Here is a 21,499-nt window from a genome sequence, read left to right on the forward strand (position 1 = left end):
TGAATTAGTGTTTGCAAGAAACATCCCGAATCGAGGTATAAATTATTTGTTCTCCGTCTTGTTAGGATAAAGAGTGTTTGAGTCAACCCGACTTATATCGAGATGACCAAGCAAGAAGGCGTGATGTTTTAAACAATGTACATGACCGCGAGGCTAGCGGCGAAGTATTTGATAAAGAACGCGAGCGTTACAAGAGAAGCACATGCTCCGCGTTTCCGCGTACGTGTCCTGCTATTGGTACGTTAAAGAACTAGGTTAAGGTGAATGATCCTCGAATGATGTTCCTTTACTTACTCACGTTGCTGGAATAGGCTTGCCAAGTGCGTTTACGACCTCTGGAGTATCTAATATGGCGCATCTTTCGGGATTATTTTCTACCATTAGGCTTTTAATACCGAGAACTCCCCTAATACAGAGGCTTACAAAGGCTGACGTAGATATTGATATCAAGATAAATATATACAATGTCCTAAGTCCGACGTGTAATCGAATCCTTAGAACCAGCCTTGAGACAAGATGTCTATGATTGTACATAACTAGTAGAATCTCACCAAATATTCCAACCACCTGGATACGTACGGGCGCAGAACAGGATGCTATACTTGTTACCCGATAGCTACAAGATAGATGGCAGTAGTTATACCTAGTACCAATCCCCCGGACGACTAGGCAATGAGCCTTTTTCCGGACCTATCAGATAGGTAGCAATGCGTCTGTCTTGCAGGGCTGTAGAGCGGGCTGGAGTTGCGTTCAGTGTAGAGTAAGATGCGCTGAGTACCTATATATATACCTCATATCTCAATTACCTAGATAGACGAAGTCGGAGGGGTTGTTTATGCCCCTGCGTAGTAAGAGGTATGTCACACGTAGGTAAGATTTTGCAGCATTACTCCAGGATAGTCTTTTTATATGGATGAAATTGTACTACAAAGTCTTAAAGACCCCGGAATGAAATCGCCAATATAAAAAGTTGAACGGTGAAGGAATGACGTATGTAGCTTATAGGAGCGACTATGATGTACCACCGAGGTATTGACCTGACGTAGTGGTAAAGTACCTAGTTTTTCAACAAGTTCGACTACCTTCGCGAAGGGGAAAAAAAAAATTCAGTTGAGGCGTTGTTGGACTTTTGGTGGAGAAGATGTTCTGGAGACGACTTACATTAGACCTTGGCAAGCCTGCAAGCCTATTATGTTGGGGGTTTTGATAAGGGGGAAAGGGTGACGAAATAATGCCGCTGATGATTAGTGAGTCTACCTATACAGTATACTACACGTGCAGGTAAGGAGTCTTCTACCTTAGGTACCTACCTACCTCATCTCATACCTTCCCGCTTTATGTCCACTCAGCCCACTTCATTACATTAGAACAAAAACCCCATCCCCACTTGTCCGCATGTATTCCGTACATTACATACCTATGATTGATCGTCTATGTAAATTGCCTTATAGAAGCTGTTACCGACTAGATACATACATCGTGTCAGGCCTTGTTCCCTCCACTAAGAAGCCTTGTAAGCTAAGACTAAGGACCCATTTGAGGACCGTTGCCGGTCAGTCCAGAAAATCAAAAACACTTTAACCACCCGCCAAATCTTCCCACCTTCTCTTTCTCTTCCCTCAATCCTCTTCTTTCCTCCATCGACTTTCTTTTAATCCCAATTCCCAAGGCATCGTCGTAAGAATTCGCAACCATGGGATACACCGAGAAAGATTGGCTCGCCATTAACACGATCCGTGTTCTTGCTGTAAGATGACGACTCTTTTCACTTAACCCCGCCCCCGCTTTGCCCCTCCATCGTGAAGCTCATTTGAAGCTTTCCGAGCCATTTCTCCTGCCTCCATCACGAGTTTCTCTACCAGCACGGAGCAAATTGTATTAATAATTGTCTTCTTCTAGGCCGATGCCACCTTCGCATCCAACTCGGGCCACCCTGGCGCGCCCATGTGAGTAACGGAATACCGATAGCTGGGATCGTACTGGTTATTGTTATTGAGGGAAGAAACCCTTTATACTAACCGATATAGGGGTTTGGCACCGGCTGCCCACGTCCTATTTAACAAGTTCATGAAGTTCAACCCTAAGAACCCAAAGTGGCTGAACCGTGATCGATTCGTTCTCTCGTAAGTCAAATTAAGTTCTAGGTGAACTATTTCTTTCCGCCACTAACTACGGGGTCTAGCAACGGGCACGGATGCATGCTCCAATATGCTCTCCTCCACCTTTTTGGATATGATTTGTCTATGGACGACATTAAGAACTTCCGAGTGAGTTTACTTACTGTACTGCAAGATGGTTGTAATACTTACAAGGTGTAGAAAATTGACAGCATTACTCCCGGGCATCCCGAGGCGCATGACACCCCGGGTATCGAAGTTACTACTGGTCCCCTTGGACAGGGTATCTCCAACGCTGTTGGTCTTGCTATTGCTCAGACCCAAACAGCTGCTACTTTCAACAGGGATGGCTTCCCTATCGTCGACAACTACACCTTCTGCTTCCTGGGCGACGGTTGCTTGATGGAGGGTGTTTCTAGCGAAGCTAGCTCTTTGGCTGGCCACTTGCAATTAGGCAACTTGATCGCTGTCTGGGATGACAATCAAATCACCATCGACGGCGACACTGCTTGTGCCTTTACTGAAGATGTTACTAAGCGATACGAGGCGTACGGCTGGCACGTCGAGGAGGTCACTGATGGTGACAACAACCTTGAGGCCATCGAGAAGGCTATCCAAAAGTGCAAGGATGTCAAGAACAAGCCCTCATTGATCAAACTTAAGACCACCATCGGTTTTGGTTCTCGAGAACAGGGTACTCACGGAGTTCACGGCTCCCCCCTGAAGGCTGATGACATCAAGCAGCTCAAGGAGAAGTTCGGCTTCAACCCCGAACAGTCCTTCGTCGTACCCCAAGAAGTATACGACTTATACGGTAAGAAGGCCGCCGAGGGCGCAGCTCTTGAAGAAGAGTGGAACAAGCTATTCGCTAGTTACGGTAGCAAGTACCAGGCCGAGCACGCCGACCTGTCCCGTCGTCTAAGGGGCGAGCTTCCCGAAGGTTGGGAGAAGAGCCTCCCCGTATACACTCCGAAGGATGCTGCCGTAGCGTCTCGAAAGCTCTCTGAAATCGTCCTGTCCAAGATCGAAGCTGCTATTCCTGAGCTCATTGGTGGTTCCGCCGATTTGACGGGATCTAACCTGACACGATGGAAGGGCGCTACTGACTTCCAGCCACCATCGACTGGGCTGGGTGATTACTCTGGCCGATACATCCGATACGGTGTCCGTGAGCACGGTATGGGCGCTATCATGAACGGTATCGTTGCCTACGGCACCCTTATCCCCTACTCAGGCACTTTCCTGAACTTCGTCTCGTATGGTGCTGGTGCCGTGCGTCTATCTTCGCTATCGCAGGTCCGAGTCATCTGGGTCGCCACTCACGACTCTATTGGTCTCGGTGAAGATGGTCCTACTCACCAACCGATCGAGACCCTCGCCCACTTCCGCGCCCTACCTAACATGATGGTATGGCGACCGGCGGATGGCAACGAGACTAGCAGTGCTTACTATGTGGCCTTGACTTCTAAGCACACCCCTAGCATCATCGCTCTATCGCGACAAAACCTGCCTCAACTCGAGGGCTCGAGCATTGAAAAGGCAAACAAGGGTGGTTACGTCTTGCACGAAGTTGAGGGTGCCGATATCACACTCGTTTCAACCGGTTCGGAAGTCTGCATCTGCGTTGACGCTGTCAAGTACCTCCAAGAGAACCACGGCCTGAAGGCCCGTGTCGTCTCCATTCCATGCTTCGAGGTCTTTGACGCGCAATCTAAGGAATACAGACTGAGCGTTCTCCCCGACGGTATCCCGTCTCTATCCGTCGAAGTCATGAGCACAATGGGCTGGGAGAGATATACCCACGAGCAATTCGGCCTAAACCGATTCGGCGCTTCTGGCGCTTACAAGGACGTCTACAAGGCAAGTTTTCCCGACCCTCGTAACTCGATTGTATACTAATTAAGAGAACAGAAATTTGAATTCACTCCTGAGGGCATTTCAAAGAGGGCTGTCGCCACCGTTAACTTCTGGAAGGACGTCCCCAACATCCGCTCGCCCATCAACCGCGCGTTCCAGCAACTCATTTAAAAATTTAGACTAGCGATGTTGTTTAGTCTTGGTATGGTTATGTTAGCTGGCGCAATGAACCAGACGGTGTTCGCGAACATATAGATTTGCGAGCTAAAATAATCTGATATTACGAGAAATGCAATGAATTAAACAAAACAGAAGTACCCCTGTAGGCTATCTGTAGATAGATAAATACAAATTGGGCCTATTTATGAAATTCGAGTTTCTTGCTACGGTGTAATATGTTAGAATAGAATAAGGACAGGCTCAATATTATCCATTCTCGAGACTTGACTTGAGTTCGTAAATGATAGTATTCTACGACATCTAGCTATAATGATACTCTTGGTACATGATGGCTAAGAATAATTATGCGTAGATGTTCTTGGATTGCTTTTAGAGATGACCCTCTTTGTAACCCGGTAGAAAGCAACGCGCAAGTCAGATAGTCGACGTAATCCGTGTAGATTTCTCATGGCGGATGATCTGGCTCTGATTTCTTAGCCACATGTTGTTGGCTGTACTTCCACTCGCTCTCAACCCCTTTCCGTTCCCAAAAAAAGTACCTCTCCGGACTGCTTGCTTGCTCCAAGCTGTGGTATAGCGAACCTCTCTGGCTGGGAACACGGTAGTTCCTTCCTCTTCCTTGCTTGGACTTTTTAACTGGCCGAGCTGGTCGATAACCTTCTCTATCATCGCCATACTCTTTTTCTCTCCTTGCCTCCCTCTTCGTTCGTTATTTTCTTGTATAGGTATTTCCGCTCTTCTTCCCCTTATCCCTTTCTTCCTCTTCCTTCTCCCTTCTCAGTCCCCGGCATCCCCCGCCGACCCGTCTTGCGCCACCTGCACCTGCACGTCGGCCCACTGCGCCTGTATCGCGCGGCCCACGCGCTCGAGCCTAGCTGCTGCGCGGCGCGCGTCGCGGGCTTCGTCTGCGGTGGGGGCTACGACGACGCTGATTAGCATGGGCGGGGCGTTGGCGTCTTCGGGGTCGGGGTGGTCGGGGGCGCCGTCGGCGGGGAATTGGAGTTGTTGGAGGCGGCGCTCGAGGGGGCTGGTGGGGGGGCTGTTGTTGTTGTTGGGTGTGCCGTTTGTGGGTTCGGGGTCCGGGTCGGCGGCTGTGGAGGAGGATGCGGATGTTGAGGGCGGGTTGGTGTTGGTGTGGATGATGTCGTTGGTGGTGGTGGTGGTGGTGGATGTTGGGCTGGGACTGGTGTCGGCGCGTAGGAAGGATTGTAGCACTACGGGTCCCGAGTCGGCGTGCTCGACCATGACGCGCAGGGGAGCGCCTAGGCCGAGGCGCGAGGCGGATTCGTGGGCGGCAAGGGCGGCGTGGGAGAGCGAGGTTAGGGCTTCGAGGCGGGAGGGGGAGCCGGAGCGCGGAGCTGAGGTTATGAGGGGGGTGAGGGAACGGTCGGTTAGGTGCAGGGAGAGGTGTGGGTGTTGAGAGGGGAGGTTGGCCATTGCATCTGTTGTTTGTTTGCTTGCTTGCTGTGCTGCTTCTTTTCCTCCCCCCTTCTACCTAGGTAAGGTAATTAATCTTTCCGTAGCACGACTTTTGTTTCTCTTCTTTAGGTGCCCTGTGGTGGATAGGTGCAGCTACCTGATGTAAGGAGGAGTTAAGTAAGGTAGGTTAGGATATAGTTGTATGCTTTGAGCGACAGATTTAGCCAGCGGGGTTAGAAATAGGTAAAACTACCTACGATAATGCTAGCTTAACTAGCGGGTGTTGTTTGAACTTTGGATCGAGGTTGCAAAGGTCGACTAGTATATTGTAGAATGCAACTTTTGGTGTTGCAAGCTACTACCCATGTACATACATGTAAGTACTTCGTACCTGTCGATCGAATTTGTGACCAAACGTAACGCACGTATATATATAGGTACGTACCTGGGCTCGGAGGAGACGGGGTGCTGCTACCGTTTATACCGTTTATTTCCTCTCCCAATGGGGCTTTTATAGGCTACCTACCATTGCAGGTAGAAGCGCATGCGATGACGCATTTGGGCAGGAAGCGACGTTCCATTGGTTAAAATGACGATTCTGTACCTAGACAATAAAGTGGGACCTTCTACAACCGCCAAAAACTTATGGGTTCCAACATCGTCAAGTGACCTAAAGGCTGTCATCCCTACATAGTAGAAGCGCGTGTTACAGCTTACAATTGACCTTGTGTCACCTTGTGTCATTTTTGGTTAACGATATAACATCTCCCTTCCTTTCTATCTCCCTCGTCTCTATACTAGAGTATTTTCTCCCTTCTCGTTGACGATGCCGCAGCGATTTTAGGAGAGCCGCGCGGGACGAAAGAGGAAGAAGAAGAAGAAGAGGGTCGTCGAATATCAAGCTATGACCAGCGACAGTAATACTAGTAATAATCCCGGCGCTGGTGGAGCTTCGAGACCACCGCGACATCTTAGCAGAGTACCGGCGAGGAGTGTAAGTAAAAAACTCTATTATTATTGTTATGACAACTGACCGATTTTTTCCCTTTTCTTTTTCTTTTTCTTTTATTTTCCTTTCTTTTATTTTCTTGTCTTTATTCTGTACGTGTCATCGGACCATGTCGACATTAGTAGCGTCGAGTCTCCGCGTGCGACTTTGAATTCCAACACGCCCCATCCATATATATCTCCATATATATCTTCGAGACGGTGGAGGAATTAGATTAGATGCTAACGCGATGCCTCCTCGACGACAGAAACTACGCAATGGCACCTGGATTGTCCCCGGCACCGGTGAACGCCGACGCAGCCAGTTTACCCTACGATATCCGCACCTCGATGGCCCCGGCGACGATGATGATGGCATACGCCCCCTCACTGAAGGTAACACGATGAAGGAAAAGGCTCGGAACTTGTGGCACAATACTCGCGTAGCGTCTGGCAAACTATGGGCGTGGACGAAATCGCCCACAGGGCGAGGCGTAACAAAATGCTCTATTGCATACCTGCTGGCTAGCATGGGGACCTTTTGGCGCCCTGCTTCCGGGTTTCTAGGTCCAATGGATGGGAAGCATATTGTCGCCACCATTGTTGTCTATTTCCACCCGGCCAGGTCGGCAGGCTCGCAGATAGAAGCTGTTGCTATTGCCGTCGTCGCCGTGTGTTATGCCATGTTTATCGGAACCTTGTCCATGGCCACCTCGGTGCTCTTCGGGTCGGTCTTGGATATGGTCGAGTTGTCTTACGTTCTAATTCTCACAATATTCATTGGAGGTGGCCTGGGCTTTGTCGGATGGGTTAAGCAGAAGCTCAATAATCCTCTCGTAAGCGTTGGTGCTAGTATAGCATCCATCGGTATCATCACTATTGTGACGAAAGAGAACTCGGTCCATACGGGCGTCTTCACCAACCAGAAGATTATACAGTCACTCAAGATTTTACTTATGGCCACTGTGATATCAACGCTAGTTAATTTGGTCTTCTGGCCGGTTTCTGCGAGGCTAGCACTACGAAAGTCTATGCGAAGCGCGTCTACGTCGCTCGGCGATATGTTGTCTATGATAACGAGCGGGTTCCTTAGTGGTGCTGAAGAGGATTTCACTTCGAGTGCCTTTACGAAAGTTTCAGCTAAATACAGTTCGAGTCTGTCTCAAATGAACAAAAACGCCCGGGAATCGAAATATGAATACTATATCCTGGGACAGGAGCAAATATATAGACACGATAAGGCTGTAGTAAAGTCGATGGAAAACTTAGCCCAGTCGCTCGGTGGTCTGAGGAGTGCGGCTAATACCCAATTCGAGCTCTTGAAAGAAGTATCTTTCGGGCCACTATCCTCACATTCGGCGATTGATCCATTTTCTCAAGGTACGAACCCCTTCTCACCTACTCTTAGTAGGTCTTTGTCGGCGACATTGAAGAGCGGAAGTAGCAGAGTCAATACTCTTGGTCCCATCGATGAAGCACCTGTCGAACGAAGCGATAGGGAGGAGGATGTGGCATCTACTGTGGCACTTACGCAAGAAGCGTCTCCTCTGTTGTCCGCGTCTGGTTCATCATTAAGGACCCCACCTGATATCTTCGAATTATTCATCGCACGTCTTGGCCCGTCGATGAAATCTTTAGTCCATACAATGGCTGAAATGCTCAGAGAACCCCTATTCGGAGCTCCAGGAGAACCAATCAACACTAACGAACAGTTCAAGCAAAGCCTCAGCGATGCGATATCCCTATATAACCAGGCGAGAGGAAGTGCGCTAGAAGAAATTTATAAGACGATCGAACTAGGTAGAACCAGATCTGAGTCTATCCAAGCTGATTTCGAGGAGGTCGCTGCAGCGTGCGGGCACTTCTCGTTTAGTCTGCTTAGTTTTGCAGACGAGATGCAGATATACCTGGATACTGTTGACGACTTGCGACATGTTACCGAGCAGGGCAAGCGGACATGGAAATGGTTGATGTTTTGGAAGCATATTAGTTTCTCATCAAAGACAAAGAAAGGAGACCCAGAGCAACGGTCCCTGCTTCAACCGGTTAAAAGGTTAAGGCAGTCTAAACTACCACAGGGCATCCCCGAGGCTATGAAGCGGCGTGGTACCTTTAGCTGGGATGCAGCGCCGCAAGGTGAAGGTCTATGGGATCATATCGTCCGAACGGTTTCTCGGGGCCTGTTGAAATTCTTTAAGTTCCTCGCAAGGGATGATAGTAAGTCATAATCCATCCATGTGCCCACACTCCCCGGATGATTCTTATTAACATGTTGATATAGTTCGTTTCGGCCTTAAAGTTGGTATTGGCGCCACCCTCTACGCTATGTTCGCCTTTATTCCTCAAACACGGCCAATATATGCGCACTGGCGAGGCGAATGGGGCCTTTTGTCTTTTATGATTGTGTGTTCGATGACTGTGGGTGCATCCAACGCTACTGGCTGGTCTCGTTTCATAGGTACCGTCATGGGTGCTGCCTTTGTTTGGGTCAACTGGTGGATATCGGACGGCAACGCTGTCGCGCTCGCCTTCTTAGGCTGGGCCGTCTCCTTTGGTGCCTTTTATATCATGATCGATCGCGGTAATCCGGCATTTGGTCGCTTCATATTGCTAAGCTACAACGTGTCCTCCTTATACGCGTATTCGCTCACGCAAGATGTCGACGATGACGACGACGACGAGGGTGGTATCCACCCGATTATCACTTCCATCGCTTTCCACAGAGTTGTGGCCGTGTCTGCCGGCATTCTCTGGGGTCTCATTATATGCCGCCTGATCTGGCCCATGTCTGCCCGTCAAAAGTTCAAGGAGGGTCTAGCAGTTCTTTATCTACAAATGGGACTCGTCTGGAAGCGAGGCCCGCTAGCCGTCCTCCTCCGCAACGAGACTGCAGCTACGAGCTACATGAAGATAGGCGAGCAGGCTGCCATGCAGCGGTACGCAGCGCAGCTGCAGACGCTTCGCGTCGCGGCAAAGAACGAGTACGAACTTAGCGGGCCATTCCCCTTCGAGGCGTACGGGCGTATTATGTCGGCGACGCAACGAGCGCTCGACGCGTTCCACGCTATGAGTTTGGTGACGCAGAAGCACGGCCGCCTTAGCGACGGCGAGAAAGCATTGTTGTACTACACAGCGGAGGAGCGAGAGCAGCTGTGCGCGCGCATATGCCACGTGTTTCAGGTGCTCGCATCCAGCATCATGCTCGAATACCCCCTGACGGACGTCATTCCGAGTATCATGGTTATCCGAGACAAGCTACTAGGCAAGATCTTCCGATTTAGAAAGGAGTATAACCACATCGAAGCCACGGCGGAGGATGGCGGTAAAGCCTTATCCACCACCACAGCGGAGAATGGTGACGGGGATGCAAGCGCCAAAAGTGGTCTCAGGGTCAGGGTCCCGGCACTAGGCGACATCGTCGTAGAGGAACCGGATTACGCGCTCCTCTACGCCTACGCCCTGGTTACGGGCCACCTGGCGAAGGAGCTGGAGGTCATAGAGAAGGAAATCAAGGAGTTGTTCGGGCGGCTTGACGAAGATGCGCTGTTACTGCAATAGCGAGTCGAGTCGAGTCGATTTGACCCAACCTTTACCTATTTGGAGAAGCAGTATGCGTGAACTTGGAGCCAAACATCTTGGCTTGGCTCGGCTCGAATTCCTCTTTCTTCTTACTAATATCCAAGAGGGTATAGGTAGATAGGTTGCCTAATAACAGGCACATAATATACGTTATAAAGGCATCAATCAATATCAAACACCGAAGAGCTAGCTGGGGAAGTCCCCGGCCGACTTACACACACACATAGGTACCTGTTTAGGAGTCTGTTTTATTAGGGGAAAGGGGGAGTCAGAATGAGTATACGTTGAAAGAAAGTAGAACGTTAGCTAGGTTTAATGTAGCAATATACGTAGGTATCTAATGTAGGCTGTGTCGGGGGTAAATATTTATATCTGGGGTATATATCAAAGTGTGTTGTTGTCTCAAGCAATTGACTTTGAATCATTCGTGTTGATAATTGATACTATATATACCGACCTCGCCATACTGCTCCGAACTCCATGACTCTAGAACAAGAAAATGCCTGCCTAGCCAAAACAAGATGCCAAAACCAAATCGTCTTCTTTTCTTCCTTTGCCCCCTCCTTTTCACGCCTCCCTCTTCCCGGCTAGCTAGTGGTACATACTACAAGGGCCAACCTCGTGAATGAAGGGTTTGGTTTACTCGTCGTACCCGCCTTTCGCACCGATAACACCCTCGCTGATCTGCCTCCTCCTACGGCCAACGACCTCGCGCGCCCACTCGGTCAGCGTGAAGCCCCAGTTACACGCGACCAAGACGCCAGACAGGATATTAACGACTTTAATAGCGAAGGTAATAAAGCCGTCGCGGCGCTCCTCGACGTGCAGCAGGATGGGCTCGATGTCGTACTTGAAGAAGAGGCCGGGGACCATGCGCTCGTCGATCTCCTTGCTCTGCTCCGTGACGGCGTACTGGTTCGTGAAGATGGTGCGCTCGGCGGGCGCGGACCCGGACCCGCGCTGCACGCTGTAGATGGTGGGCACCACCGACATGAAGTACTGGAACTTGAAGAAGTGCGTCTCGGCGATGTTGATGGTCCGGTCGAGGGGGTTGACTAGGGACGGGTAGTATGGCCCGAAGGAGAGCTCGGAGATGACGTGGGAGAAGTTGAAGGCTAAGGAGGCGGGTTAGTGGTTAGTTAGTGTTCGCTCCGAGCGAAGTGAAAAGGGGCTTGAAGAATCAGACATACCACTGTGGTCCAAATGCGTAGGCACCCCCGGGTCAGAGTAACCGTGGCCCCTCGCAGTAATATGGAAATCGCCCTGGACCTTATTCAAATCCAGACTTCCATAGATACGACAGCTATCAGCCTCCGCACCCCATAACCTAGGAGTCTTAGCCCAACGAGCCTTCTTGCGCCCCATAGAAACGATATCATGAACATGTTCCTCGCCAAACCCTTCCTCGTGCCAACCCGCACCCGTAACAGCGCGCCCGTGGCTATCGCGACCTAATCGATGAACGCCCTTGGCATCGACCCACTGGCCCCAGTTGGTCACGTCTTCCTGCAGGCGGGAGGCGGCGCGGATGAGATCGCCGGAGGCGTCCTGGACGTTGACGTGCAGGTCCTTGCACTTCATCTTGAGCACGATGTCGAGGTTGATCTGCATGTTGTGGCCGATGCCCTTCTCGACCGCAAACGTGTGCGTCTCCTCGCCGCGCCACCACCGCGCCACTTCCGACCATAGCAGCACGCACGAGATGATGTACATGACGACGGTCCACTTGCCTCCGCCCGACGTGCGCGTTACATACTGGGGTTTGGCTTTCGCTATTAGGGTTGCAAGATTACTACCTGTTAGCTAGGGGTCTTGGAATAGTAAGGAGGGAGGGATAAGTGAGATTAAAAACAGGCGCGCTTACGAAAAGCATCAAAAGCCTTGACGAAGCTGCCAGGTTCGGGCTCGTCATCGTAGTGGTGACTTTTCTCGTTATAGCCGTTCATGATTCAGACCTTCTCCAGCGCACTGCTGCAGGCTCCTCGAGACTGTCTAGCTACGGCGGCGCTAGCACGGCATCTGCTTCAATTCGGAGGCCGTAGGATATTCTCTATCAGGACTGGTCGGGTCGATTTCAAATTTCAAATTGGACTAGAGGAAGTCGTGGTAGTTCGGATTGACGAGGTAAAAGGTTGAAAAGGTGCAAGTGAGATTGTAGCTATTAAGGTTAGAGTATTAGAGGACAACTTGCACCAAAATGAATTAACATTTTTAGGGAACCGTCGCCTGTAACCAACCCCTGTTACTACCTACAAATAGCCCGAAAATCAGTGGATCCCGGCTTGTATGTGGGGGGACCCTTCCAGTTCCTCGCGGCTGAATATCAGAGTGGTCCAAGAGTGGGGTCCAATCCAGTAATCCGATATTCACTACCAAGCACTTACGTATACATTAGAACCGCAAACAAGGAATACAATTATACATAGTTAGTTGCTAGAAATACAAGTTGGACTATACACACTGACAACAACAACAACAACAACATAACATTACGAGACACTTCACCCACAACTGAGGAAAAAACACGAGTAAATTCAGCTACTGGAAACTATCCCTACAGCTCCTGCGCGTGCCAATCTGTTCCTATTATCTAACGAGTGGACTGTAGTTGAGATGTGTGTGTAAAAGCCATGGAGATCCATAGCCAGGAAGAGAGAAGCCATCGCCGAATCGAAAACTTCCGAAACAAGTAACACCCGTGAGAGGAAAATGGTGAACCTTCACCCAACATCACACTGCAACCGAGTCCTTATCCTCCCCCAATTGTGCCCAGCATGCTTATTACGCTTTTACTTCCTCGACGCCGACTTGTGCTGTTCTGAGAAATACTCCTCGTCCGACGCATCGAGAATGTCATACTCTTCATCCGTCATAAATCCATTCTCAGACTCGGCCCATTCCTCGTCCTCGCCACAGTCTTCAAAGTCGTCATCCTGTGAATCCTGCGAATCCTGTACCGACTGGGCGAGAGTGGCCGTCTCTGCCTCCAGTTCGCTTTCTGACTGAGCCTTCTCGTGCATGCTAGCAGCTGGCGATTCGTGCTCTAGTTTAGGAATAATCATTTGGCTTTCCGCCAGTTTAGAGCCTGATGCTGGGCTGGTGATAACATCAAGTTCATGCTGCGACTCTTCCGAGGCAGCCTTAACACGAGGTGCCTGAACAGTTACGTCACACCACAGCTTGTGACCGAACTTGACACCATCCGGGGTCGTCAATCGCCAATACGAGATCACCTTGCCTTCCCGATCCGGAGTACGCATCAAGACAGTGAAAGGGAATTCCTGGCCCGGGTTAAGAGTGTTGTAGCAGACGGTTGACTCCGAGGCTGACACCAGTTCGTGAATACCGGCGGGGTGTGCGGGGTCGACGGCACCCATGTAATCGCCACCAACAAATTTGACAGAGCAGCCGGCCGGCCAGGGAACGGTACCTTCGTTTCGAACAACCCAGACCTGTTCAAAAGTCTGATTCGGTGGTAGAACAGTTCCGTCGGTAATGGTGTCCCGTAGGAAGACGGCAATGAGCTCATCTGAGTTTGGCTTCTTCTCGATCGAGGCGACTACCTCAGGTTCTACTACTTCACTCTTGATCTTGATTTCGTCCGTCTCCTCTGTCTTGGGTGATTGCTGCTCGGTAGGTTGCACGTCGACTACGGTTTGCACAGGCGTGGCAGCAATGCTCTCGTCTGCTGGAGCAGCCGCAGCCACATTGTCAACGGTGATAGGCCGGGCGCGGTCTCCCATCGCGGGGAGACGGTGACCATCCTCATGCTCACCGGTAGTAGTAACGCTGACATGACGTACCGGAGTCTTGAACTTGATCAATGGGTGCGTCTTATTGTGCGTGTTAGAGGGGCTAGCCTCGCAGTTGGCGCAGAAGTCGGTATCGTGGCAGACAGCACACTTATACCGTACACCGACAATGTATCTCGATTGAGCACGGGACGCCGAGCATAGCGGTCCATCACAGCAGATGCCGTAGTGTGTACCACGCATGAAGGAGCGGAATGGCTGATCAGTCAAGGGCTCGTAGATTGTTACAAAACGGTGATTGGGGTGAATGAAGTCGGCATTCATTACACATTCCGAGCAGTAGTCCCAATCAGGGCAGTCTAGGCACTTGTATCGGACACCTCGGACGTACTTGTCGCAGCCATCACAAATGGCATTGTGGGCAGCATTTCGGCCGGGAGACAAGAGCGAAGACACATCATGATCGAAGGCGGTACCCTTGACAGCAGGAGCGAACCCATGTGCCGGGTGATGACCATGCTTGTTCTTGGCAAAGCAACTCTTACATAGATCATAATCATCGCATGTAGTGCAGTGAAGGAAGTCCTCTCCGGGGAAATCCTGAACACAACAGTTGCAGGTGCGGTCATTGTAAGTGGCCTCCCAGACTCTTGTTGGAGGTACCAAGTTTGCATTCTCAGCGGGTCTGATAGGAAGGCTCACGGGAGCCTTGCTTGTTTGGGAACGGGAGGTTTTGGGAGCAATGTGAGTAGTGCTGTAATTGACCTGTCCATCTTTAAGAAACCGCTTGATGAGCCAATGGCCTTCGTTGTAGCAGGTAATGCCCCGGTCGACACAATCCTGGCAGAGGTCGAAGTCACCGTCATCGCAGGTAGAACAGTGGAAATGAGCATCGGGAACGGCTCGGTCGCAGCTATTGCAGCAAACAGTGAACTGACGCTTAGGAAATATAACATCTGCAGCTTCCAGGGCCTTGGGGGTAGCGGTCTCTTTCTTGCGGGTTTCCCAGGCTAGGTCAGTAGTGTGAGCCATCTTTGATGCAGTCCGAGTGAAAGGACATCGAAGTACGTTCTCTTCGCTCGACTCTAGCGATACCAAAGGCTCGGCCGGGGCTGAAGACGTAGAGCTCAATAGATCAACTACCTCTTTGCCTTCAGCATCCCGTTTCAGATGGATCCTGGGTCTGCCATGGTTCTGCCATAACTTAACGAAGTTCGGTAGATTCGAATGAATGTCGGAGACAGGGACAGTGTCTAAGATTCCAGTAGGGGCCTCAGAAGAAGTTGATGCAGAAGGCTCTGGTGTTGGTGACGGAACACGGGCAATAGGCTCAACTACTTCTCGAGACTCTGTTTCGGGCTCGTCTTCAATAGTAACAGGCTTAGGGACCTTGTGTGGTTCCGGTTCGGATAGAGGTGCGGGTACGGGCACGGACTCGAGCACAAGCTCGGACTGGGACTGGGACTGGGACTGGGATTGAGACTGAGACTGAGACTGAGATTGAGACTGGGCTTGAGGTTGAGGTTGAGGTTGGGGTTCGGGTTTGGGCTGTGGCACAGGTTTGGCTTGCGTAGTTACTCGCAGCTTTAACTTTTGCTTGGCCTTAGCAGCTCGATAGAGTTGCTTGTAAGCAGGAACATTGGTCGGATGTAAGACGACGAAGGATCCAGCCGAATCGGAATACCGTTCATATATGACAGCCGTACCAACAGGGATCTGTAGGAAAGAACGGAGCTGCGAAAGCGATATCAGCGTAAGACTCCATGAAACGAATGATGGAAAATAAAAAAATTTAGATGAAAAAGCGAAGTTTGCGATGCATAGACGAAACAACGCTTACCTTGTCTTCGAGTGTGCTCAGAACAAGCTCGCGAAGAGGCAACTTAAAACGACGAGTCGTGCCATCGAAGTTAACCTTAAGAGTAATTAAGGTGTCCGGAGTAGCTATCGACGGCGTAGCTATCGATGACGATGCCATCTTCACCGGCGGACTAGTGGGGAGAACTTCTCGTTAGTATGGTTAAAGTTTAGTAATTAGTTGAGGGTTGAGAAAGAGGAAAAGAAGTGTCGGGTCCGCCAATGGATCGGAGAGATGGTACGTGCCCTGCTAAGGGCTTTGGAGAAGGTCGGGGGTAGTGGTGCAAACGGACGCACGTACATAAGGCAAAAGATCAGATTAATAAGATGTCAGGTGGTCAGTTGCCGCTTATCAGGGAAATGATTGTAATACAGGGGCTTCCTAGATTTAGGCGGTCAGATTCGACAGTCGTACGTATCGTGGCCTCAATCAAGGGCCAGGACAGAGATGTCGACGAACGAGAATGATGTATGGTATGTTGCAACTTGCAACTTGCAAGTGACAGATGGTCGGCCAACGATATAGGTAAGATGAATACCAGCTGTAAAAGAGATGGAAATGATACAAGAATAAGAATCAAAGAATCGATGATTGTGAGGGGATGACGGAATTAACGTGTCTAATGAGGGAAGTAAGGAAGGCTAAGGAAGAAGTGGTCCGAGGCAGACACCGCCGATCTACTCAATGCACAACAGGAAGCGGGAAGCGGGAATCAGGAATCAGGAGGGGAAAGGTCCAAATGCTGTTTTGTAAATGTCGTAGTTGAGTAATAAGCAATACAACTTACATGTACGGAAATCCAGGCGATATTTTCCAGGTAATATATACACTACCTGTTTACACCACCTGGTAAGAAGTATGGAGATGAAATTGGTACAACACTGCTTGCTAAACGTTGGTGTTGTGTGTGTTGTAGAGGTAGATAAGTAGATGGATAAAGTAGGTGTCTAAATGGACAAGAGTTGACGAGTTGAGGTCGTAAGAATAATGTGGGGACGCGAATGCACTAATCGAAGCGGCAATTCGCAATGCAGGCAGATAAGTGGCTTCGCAAGCTAAATAAAGGCACACCTTTGGGTGTGGGGAAGAGAGCGAGTTAAATAGGTGGAGCATATGCTTGGAGCTAACAGCCTACCTCTTAGCAGCCAAGCAGCCTAGCAGCCTAGGTATTTAACGGGCGAAACAAAGTTCGTGCCCGTGTTTTCATGACGGATGTACTGAGAAGTGGGGACCGTGGAAACCGGAGAAGTGAGGCTGTTGGTCAGTTGATCTGGGTTGATGCGGCAATCGAGGTGTTTTCCTACGGTTTAAGCGGGTTTACATGACAAGTGAATGCTACTAAAGTATTAGAGCATGAATGATGAATGTACGTGTCTAAGATGCATTAGTACGTACCTAGGTAACTACCTCTAGCCTTCCGGAGGTATCCACCTTATATGTTATGTACCTAAGTACCTTCTGCAGGCTGGCTGCCTACTGTAATGCGCAATTCATCCAATCTTACGGATCCGTACACTACCTAGTAGATATTTTATGATGTTGATGTTTGATCATAATCCGTACTATTGACCAGTTTCTACCTAACTAACATGGCCTCGGATACAAAACACTCGACTCCATTAGTGCCTTGAGTATGTATTTTGCTAAGATCTTTATAAGCATTTTATATGTCACACACAGTACCGTGGATACATACCGTAGGCAAGAAGCTAATAGGTATCATTCAATAGTTCGCTTTTTGACGATAGCTGCTACATACATAGGTATGTAATATCTACTGTGATACCGCGCATTATACCTGGTTACTTACGAGTAGCCTCATTTATGACCACTCAATGCGTACCGAGATAAAGGGGCCGAGGGGGTGCAGGTTGGCAGCGCCATCGGCCAAGGTTATACCACAAATGACGTAGCGAAGGCGTTGGTCGATTCCTTCACGATACCCGAGTTTTCTTCCGATACCGAAAGCTACCTAGATATAGCTTCATTGGATTCACATCTTCGTTATTGAATTAGGGAAATCTTACCACGGAGTTAGGAAGAGAAGAAAGGCGAGACACTACATACGTCCTCGCAACCCCATCGTATATCACGCCCATGTTCGTAATCAGTACGACCAGATATTCCTTAACCAAGACATACATATGGAAATAAGTCATAGCTTTACAGCTCATAGGTTAGCTGTGCGTTGATATGTCCAAGTCCATTAGAAAAGCAATTGGTCGCCTTACCATTTCCTACATCCCTAGGACCCTAATAGAACTATGCCGTCTAACCAGAGGCCGAGAGTACCGAATATATCAGCGTCAGGATACCTAGTACCACCGAGCATTACACTGCTGTAGCTATGTTCCAACCTGGGGAATACGTTATAGTCTGTGCGTTAAGTCCTAGGTTAATGAGTTACGCTGAAGTATTCGGTTATACCCGCTGTATTTGTAAAGAGAGTCGCAAGTTGTAACCGAACCGCTACCTAGTCCTAAAGACTAAAGTTGCATTCACGTTCGAATGTAGTAGAAGTTGCGGGTTGCTCCTTTCGACACGAAATTCCTCTTGGCCGTCATATGATCGGCTTCTAATCATAGCAAGGCTATTCTCGAATATACGAACTAACTCTTCGGCCTTTGGCTTGCGTTCCCCATTCTCCAATTCCATATCCGAGGTCTTCGCACCTTAGGCAGGCTCCGATCCGATTACTTACCAAATTTGTGAGACCTCACTATTGTGTTACATACAGGCTCAGCAACCCCGATGCCTATTTGATCCTTATGATTACCCCATACATGCATTATCTTTATGCCCATGTGGCGTCTGGAGACGGTATTACAGGCGAGAGGCCGTCCCACACCGCAACGCCCTTAGGAGCAAACCACCTTAACGGCCCTTAGAGCCGATAGGATGTAAGTTCCCAAGGGAAGAAGTTTGACTTCATTCTTCGAAGTTGTCCTCAGAGCACAGTCTCATTACAGTTCAAACTCACTATAAGTTAATAATGCTTTACCTATTATAATTATTTCAATAGTCTATTAATCCTATTTTCCTATTTCCTAGAGTGCTGGTGCTGGATAGATGTTTTGCGCTATGAAGTCTCTTTCGTTTCCCCAATAACCATTGACCCTTCCCATTGCCGGTAGATATTAGCTGGTCACAGATTAAGAATATGTTTCCGGCTATCACTATATTGTCTCGAGGCAACAATCTCAAAGTACTGAAGCTGGGTTCAGATGGTGCACGTAATTTTGCCAAGCACATACCTGTGCTTCCTGATAAAGCATTAGATGTTGGGGAATAGCGTTTGGCCTCATAGGCATGCCTTACGCTTATCCATTCTAGACGCAGAGCGATCGAAGATACCTATCAAACGATATTATCTGAGGCCCAAAGCGAAACACCTACGCTATAATAAGGCTTGCTATTTTGTAGGGGCTCAGATCCAACCATAGCTCAAGATCTCACTGCTGCATATGAGCGATTAGAAGCATTTAGCCAATAGAATTACTAACCGCGATATCCACCGCGATGTCATGGCTCTGGCTCTATTGAATATCGTCCCGTTGCTACGGTTGTCACCTCCAACCAAGCTAGGTCCAACCAGCAGTAACCACAACTGAAGCCCATATGTTCTGCATATGTACGACAGCTATAATCTGGGAACTCTTACGAGACTGGTGCTATGCTTTATTATCAGCTTTGTTTTCCGCACATGGTCGCCGGTGTGCATTTCGAAAAGGTATTACAACCCATGTCGCTCGACATATATCATATATCATAATATACTCGGCATCTAAGTTTAGAATCGACAGTATATAATGCGATATGACCTAGAAGGAAAACTAGGAGACTGATTGAGCATTGATAATGTGACACTGATAAGAGAGGAAGAGTCCATCATATTACCTTAAGGAGCACCTAGCTACGGGTTATGTCGTAGTCTCGTCTATAGGGTAAGACGAGTTCTCAGTTACCTATCGGCTATCTCTGCCCACCTATACGTACCGACTAGAGATATAGCTGCAGAACTGTAGGGCCGCGGTTGCGATGCGCTTGAATGAGCGCTGTTATAGGTTATAGTCTGCATACATCCAAGGCCGGCATTCGATCGGCAGTAAGAGCAAGATCGGCAAAGGCGAATTGTAGATTCGCCCAACGGTTTCATAACGCTTGATGTGCGTTGCAAGGCAGCTCATTGGCTGTGGTTGCAATAACGAAAACTTGACGAACGTGGAAGTTAAACAAACCTCCCAAGCAGCCAAGCTGGCTCACTTGCACCTGGGAGGTATGTTAGAGAAACCGCCTTAGAAAACCGTACGTAAAAAATAAACGTCCTGCATCATAAAAGCCGGCTTGTAAAATCCACGTTTTAATAGCCCTTCGCACGAGAATCGTCTGGCGAAGTATGACAACTGGTTGGCGATACCGGAGGCCGCAAGGGGGAACAGTAATAAATAGGAGTCTGGGCATGCTATACCAAGCTTACTAATGGGGATTCCCTCTACTGGGCAGCTGGGGCAGGCGGATAAGGGATAACACTGTGACATATTTTGAGATCTTGCTCTCCCGTGTAAAATCTCGAGGGATTTCATACGAGCTAGACAGCTAGACAAGGCCAAGTGACTTACGAGGCCAGTTGCGAGGCCATAGCGGAGTTTTGAAGAACCCATCGTCAAAAACGGACAAGGATCGTACAGGCGATGATTCATGCCGTCGATACGTGTAAAGACTGGTTGGTGAAAGTGGTGGGAGGAGCCTGGACTGTGCTGTACATTACAGTTGTACTCGGATGATTTGGACGTGATTCTGCATGCGGAGGCGACCCGGCCATTGACTGCGTATGAGTGGATGATATACTTATATACCTAAGGGAAGTACCGCTTTATGTTGGGCGATATGTTTTGTTTACGGAATAGGGCCTCGAAGACCAATTCTCGTCCACCGTGTATGTACATACGACAAATGTACGTATGTAATGGAAAATACGCAGCTAGAGGCATTCCCTAAGGTACGGTACATTAGACGAATTGGTGATGGGATGCAAAGGGATAAGGACGAATATGTATACATATTGTATACATATGATTAGTAGTTATAGCTAACTGGCATGTCTGTATATTGTTTACCTACGAGGTAGGTATGCAGTTGTAGCAAATAAGATAGGTATATTAATAAATAATTATAGAGAACTAGCAAACAAGAGATAAAAAAAAAAGAGAAACTGAAGCTCTATTTGCTTACCTAACTATCATTATTAGACATTGGCTCTGTAGACCGAAAAAAAAGAAGAAGATCGACAAGAGTTTTCGAGAAACAAACCTCATTGATAAGGTAGGTACTCGGGTTGTTCGTACCGACGCCTTTTACCAAGCATGCTAAGACCCAAATGCACCTCAGCCCATTGGCCCCAATTGGAAGAATAACAGGGGGCAGGTGCAGCAGTAACTGCCCGCCCAGGTGGTGGAGGATGAATTACATATGTTAGGTACTTAGGTACCTCTAATACTACTAGAATACCTACACCTTTCAGACTCTGATCTGGACTTGGTTCGACTGGGTCGACTGGGCTTGTCTCCGCTCTGCACTTTCTGACTGCTACGCTACCTCGTCCCCACTATACCGATTGTACCTAACTAACTGTATTAGCCATGTATTTCGGTATTTTCAGTTATTCTAGGCGTTATATCGTCGTTTTATGTACCTATCTCTCCACTACAACTCCACTACCTACCCTCAACCTTACACCAAGGCATGGAAGC

The 21,499-nt window shown here is 48.9% G+C and overlaps 5 protein-coding genes across 5 annotated transcripts; 2 read left to right on the forward strand and 3 right to left on the reverse strand.

The window, feature by feature from the left end:
• The first annotated feature begins 1,332 nt into the window (after positions 1–1,332).
• F5Y00DRAFT_235978 (transketolase) lies at positions 1,333–4,344 on the forward strand. Its single transcript, XM_048007657.1, has 6 exons — positions 1,333–1,747; positions 1,900–1,946; positions 2,028–2,123; positions 2,183–2,267; positions 2,319–3,977; positions 4,029–4,344. Exons 1-6 carry the CDS (start codon positions 1,694–1,696, stop codon positions 4,143–4,145), a joined length of 2,058 nt encoding a protein of 685 aa, XP_047865155.1. The 5' UTR covers positions 1,333–1,693; the 3' UTR covers positions 4,146–4,344.
• Positions 4,294–6,051, reverse strand: F5Y00DRAFT_235981 (uncharacterized protein). Its single transcript, XM_048007658.1, has 2 exons — positions 5,827–6,051; positions 4,294–5,730 (listed from the first exon to the last, which is right to left on the reverse strand). Exon 2 carries the CDS (start codon positions 5,589–5,591, stop codon positions 4,932–4,934), a length of 660 nt encoding a protein of 219 aa, XP_047865156.1. The 5' UTR covers positions 5,592–5,730; positions 5,827–6,051; the 3' UTR covers positions 4,294–4,931.
• A 529-nt stretch (positions 6,052–6,580) lies between these two features.
• On the forward strand, positions 6,581–10,118 carry F5Y00DRAFT_269520 (Fusaric acid resistance protein-like-domain-containing protein; the record flags this gene model as incomplete). Its single annotated transcript, XM_048012459.1, has 2 exons — positions 6,581–8,777; positions 8,842–10,118. The coding sequence occupies exons 1-2, from the start codon at positions 6,812–6,814 to the stop codon at positions 10,116–10,118; spliced, it is 3,243 nt and encodes a 1,080-aa protein (XP_047865157.1). The 5' UTR covers positions 6,581–6,811.
• Positions 10,119–10,537: 419 nt separating this feature from the next.
• F5Y00DRAFT_235987 (DUF1692-domain-containing protein) lies at positions 10,538–12,387 on the reverse strand. Its single transcript, XM_048007659.1, has 3 exons — positions 12,004–12,387; positions 11,330–11,911; positions 10,538–11,254 (listed from the first exon to the last, which is right to left on the reverse strand). Exons 1-3 carry the CDS (start codon positions 12,083–12,085, stop codon positions 10,779–10,781), a joined length of 1,140 nt encoding a protein of 379 aa, XP_047865158.1. The 5' UTR covers positions 12,086–12,387; the 3' UTR covers positions 10,538–10,778.
• A 359-nt stretch (positions 12,388–12,746) lies between these two features.
• F5Y00DRAFT_69207 (uncharacterized protein) lies at positions 12,747–16,602 on the reverse strand. Its single transcript, XM_048014017.1, has 4 exons — positions 16,537–16,602; positions 16,050–16,063; positions 15,732–15,882; positions 12,747–15,625 (listed from the first exon to the last, which is right to left on the reverse strand). Exons 3-4 carry the CDS (start codon positions 15,867–15,869, stop codon positions 12,929–12,931), a joined length of 2,835 nt encoding a protein of 944 aa, XP_047865159.1. The 5' UTR covers positions 15,870–15,882; positions 16,050–16,063; positions 16,537–16,602; the 3' UTR covers positions 12,747–12,928.
• Between the last annotated feature and the right edge of the window lie 4,897 nt (positions 16,603–21,499).

The sequence above is a fragment of the Daldinia vernicosa genome (assembly GCF_022497035.1).
Source record: "Daldinia vernicosa strain CBS 139.73 unplaced genomic scaffold F5Y00scaffold_21, whole genome shotgun sequence".
NCBI lineage: Eukaryota > Fungi > Ascomycota > Sordariomycetes > Xylariales > Hypoxylaceae > Daldinia > Daldinia vernicosa.

Excerpts from the sequence above, each read along its gene's own strand:
- F5Y00DRAFT_235981 (XM_048007658.1), bottom strand. The coding sequence starts at position 5,591 with ATGGCCAACCTCCCCTCTCAACACCCACACCTCTCCCTGCACCTAACC.
- F5Y00DRAFT_235978 (XM_048007657.1), top strand. The coding sequence starts at position 1,694 with ATGGGATACACCGAGAAAGATTGGCTCGCCATTAACACGATCCGTGTT. Across the intron at positions 1,748-1,899 it reads ACACGATCCGTGTTCTTGCT|GCCGATGCCACCTTCGCATC; the intron begins GTAAGATGACGA and ends GTCTTCTTCTAG. Across the intron at positions 2,124-2,182 it reads CGTGATCGATTCGTTCTCTC|CAACGGGCACGGATGCATGC; the intron begins GTAAGTCAAATT and ends TACGGGGTCTAG.
- F5Y00DRAFT_69207 (XM_048014017.1), bottom strand. The coding sequence starts at position 15,869 with ATGGCATCGTCATCGATAGCTACGCCGTCGATAGCTACTCCGGACACC. Across the intron at positions 15,626-15,731 it reads TGAGCACACTCGAAGACAAG|CTCCGTTCTTTCCTACAGAT; the intron begins GTAAGCGTTGTT and ends TCGCTTTCGCAG.
- F5Y00DRAFT_235987 (XM_048007659.1), bottom strand. The coding sequence starts at position 12,085 with ATGAACGGCTATAACGAGAAAAGTCACCACTACGATGACGAGCCCGAA. Across the intron at positions 11,912-12,003 it reads CAAGGCTTTTGATGCTTTTC|CGAAAGCCAAACCCCAGTAT; the intron begins GTAAGCGCGCCT and ends CAACCCTAATAG. Across the intron at positions 11,255-11,329 it reads TACGCATTTGGACCACAGTG|CCTTCAACTTCTCCCACGTC; the intron begins GTATGTCTGATT and ends CCGCCTCCTTAG.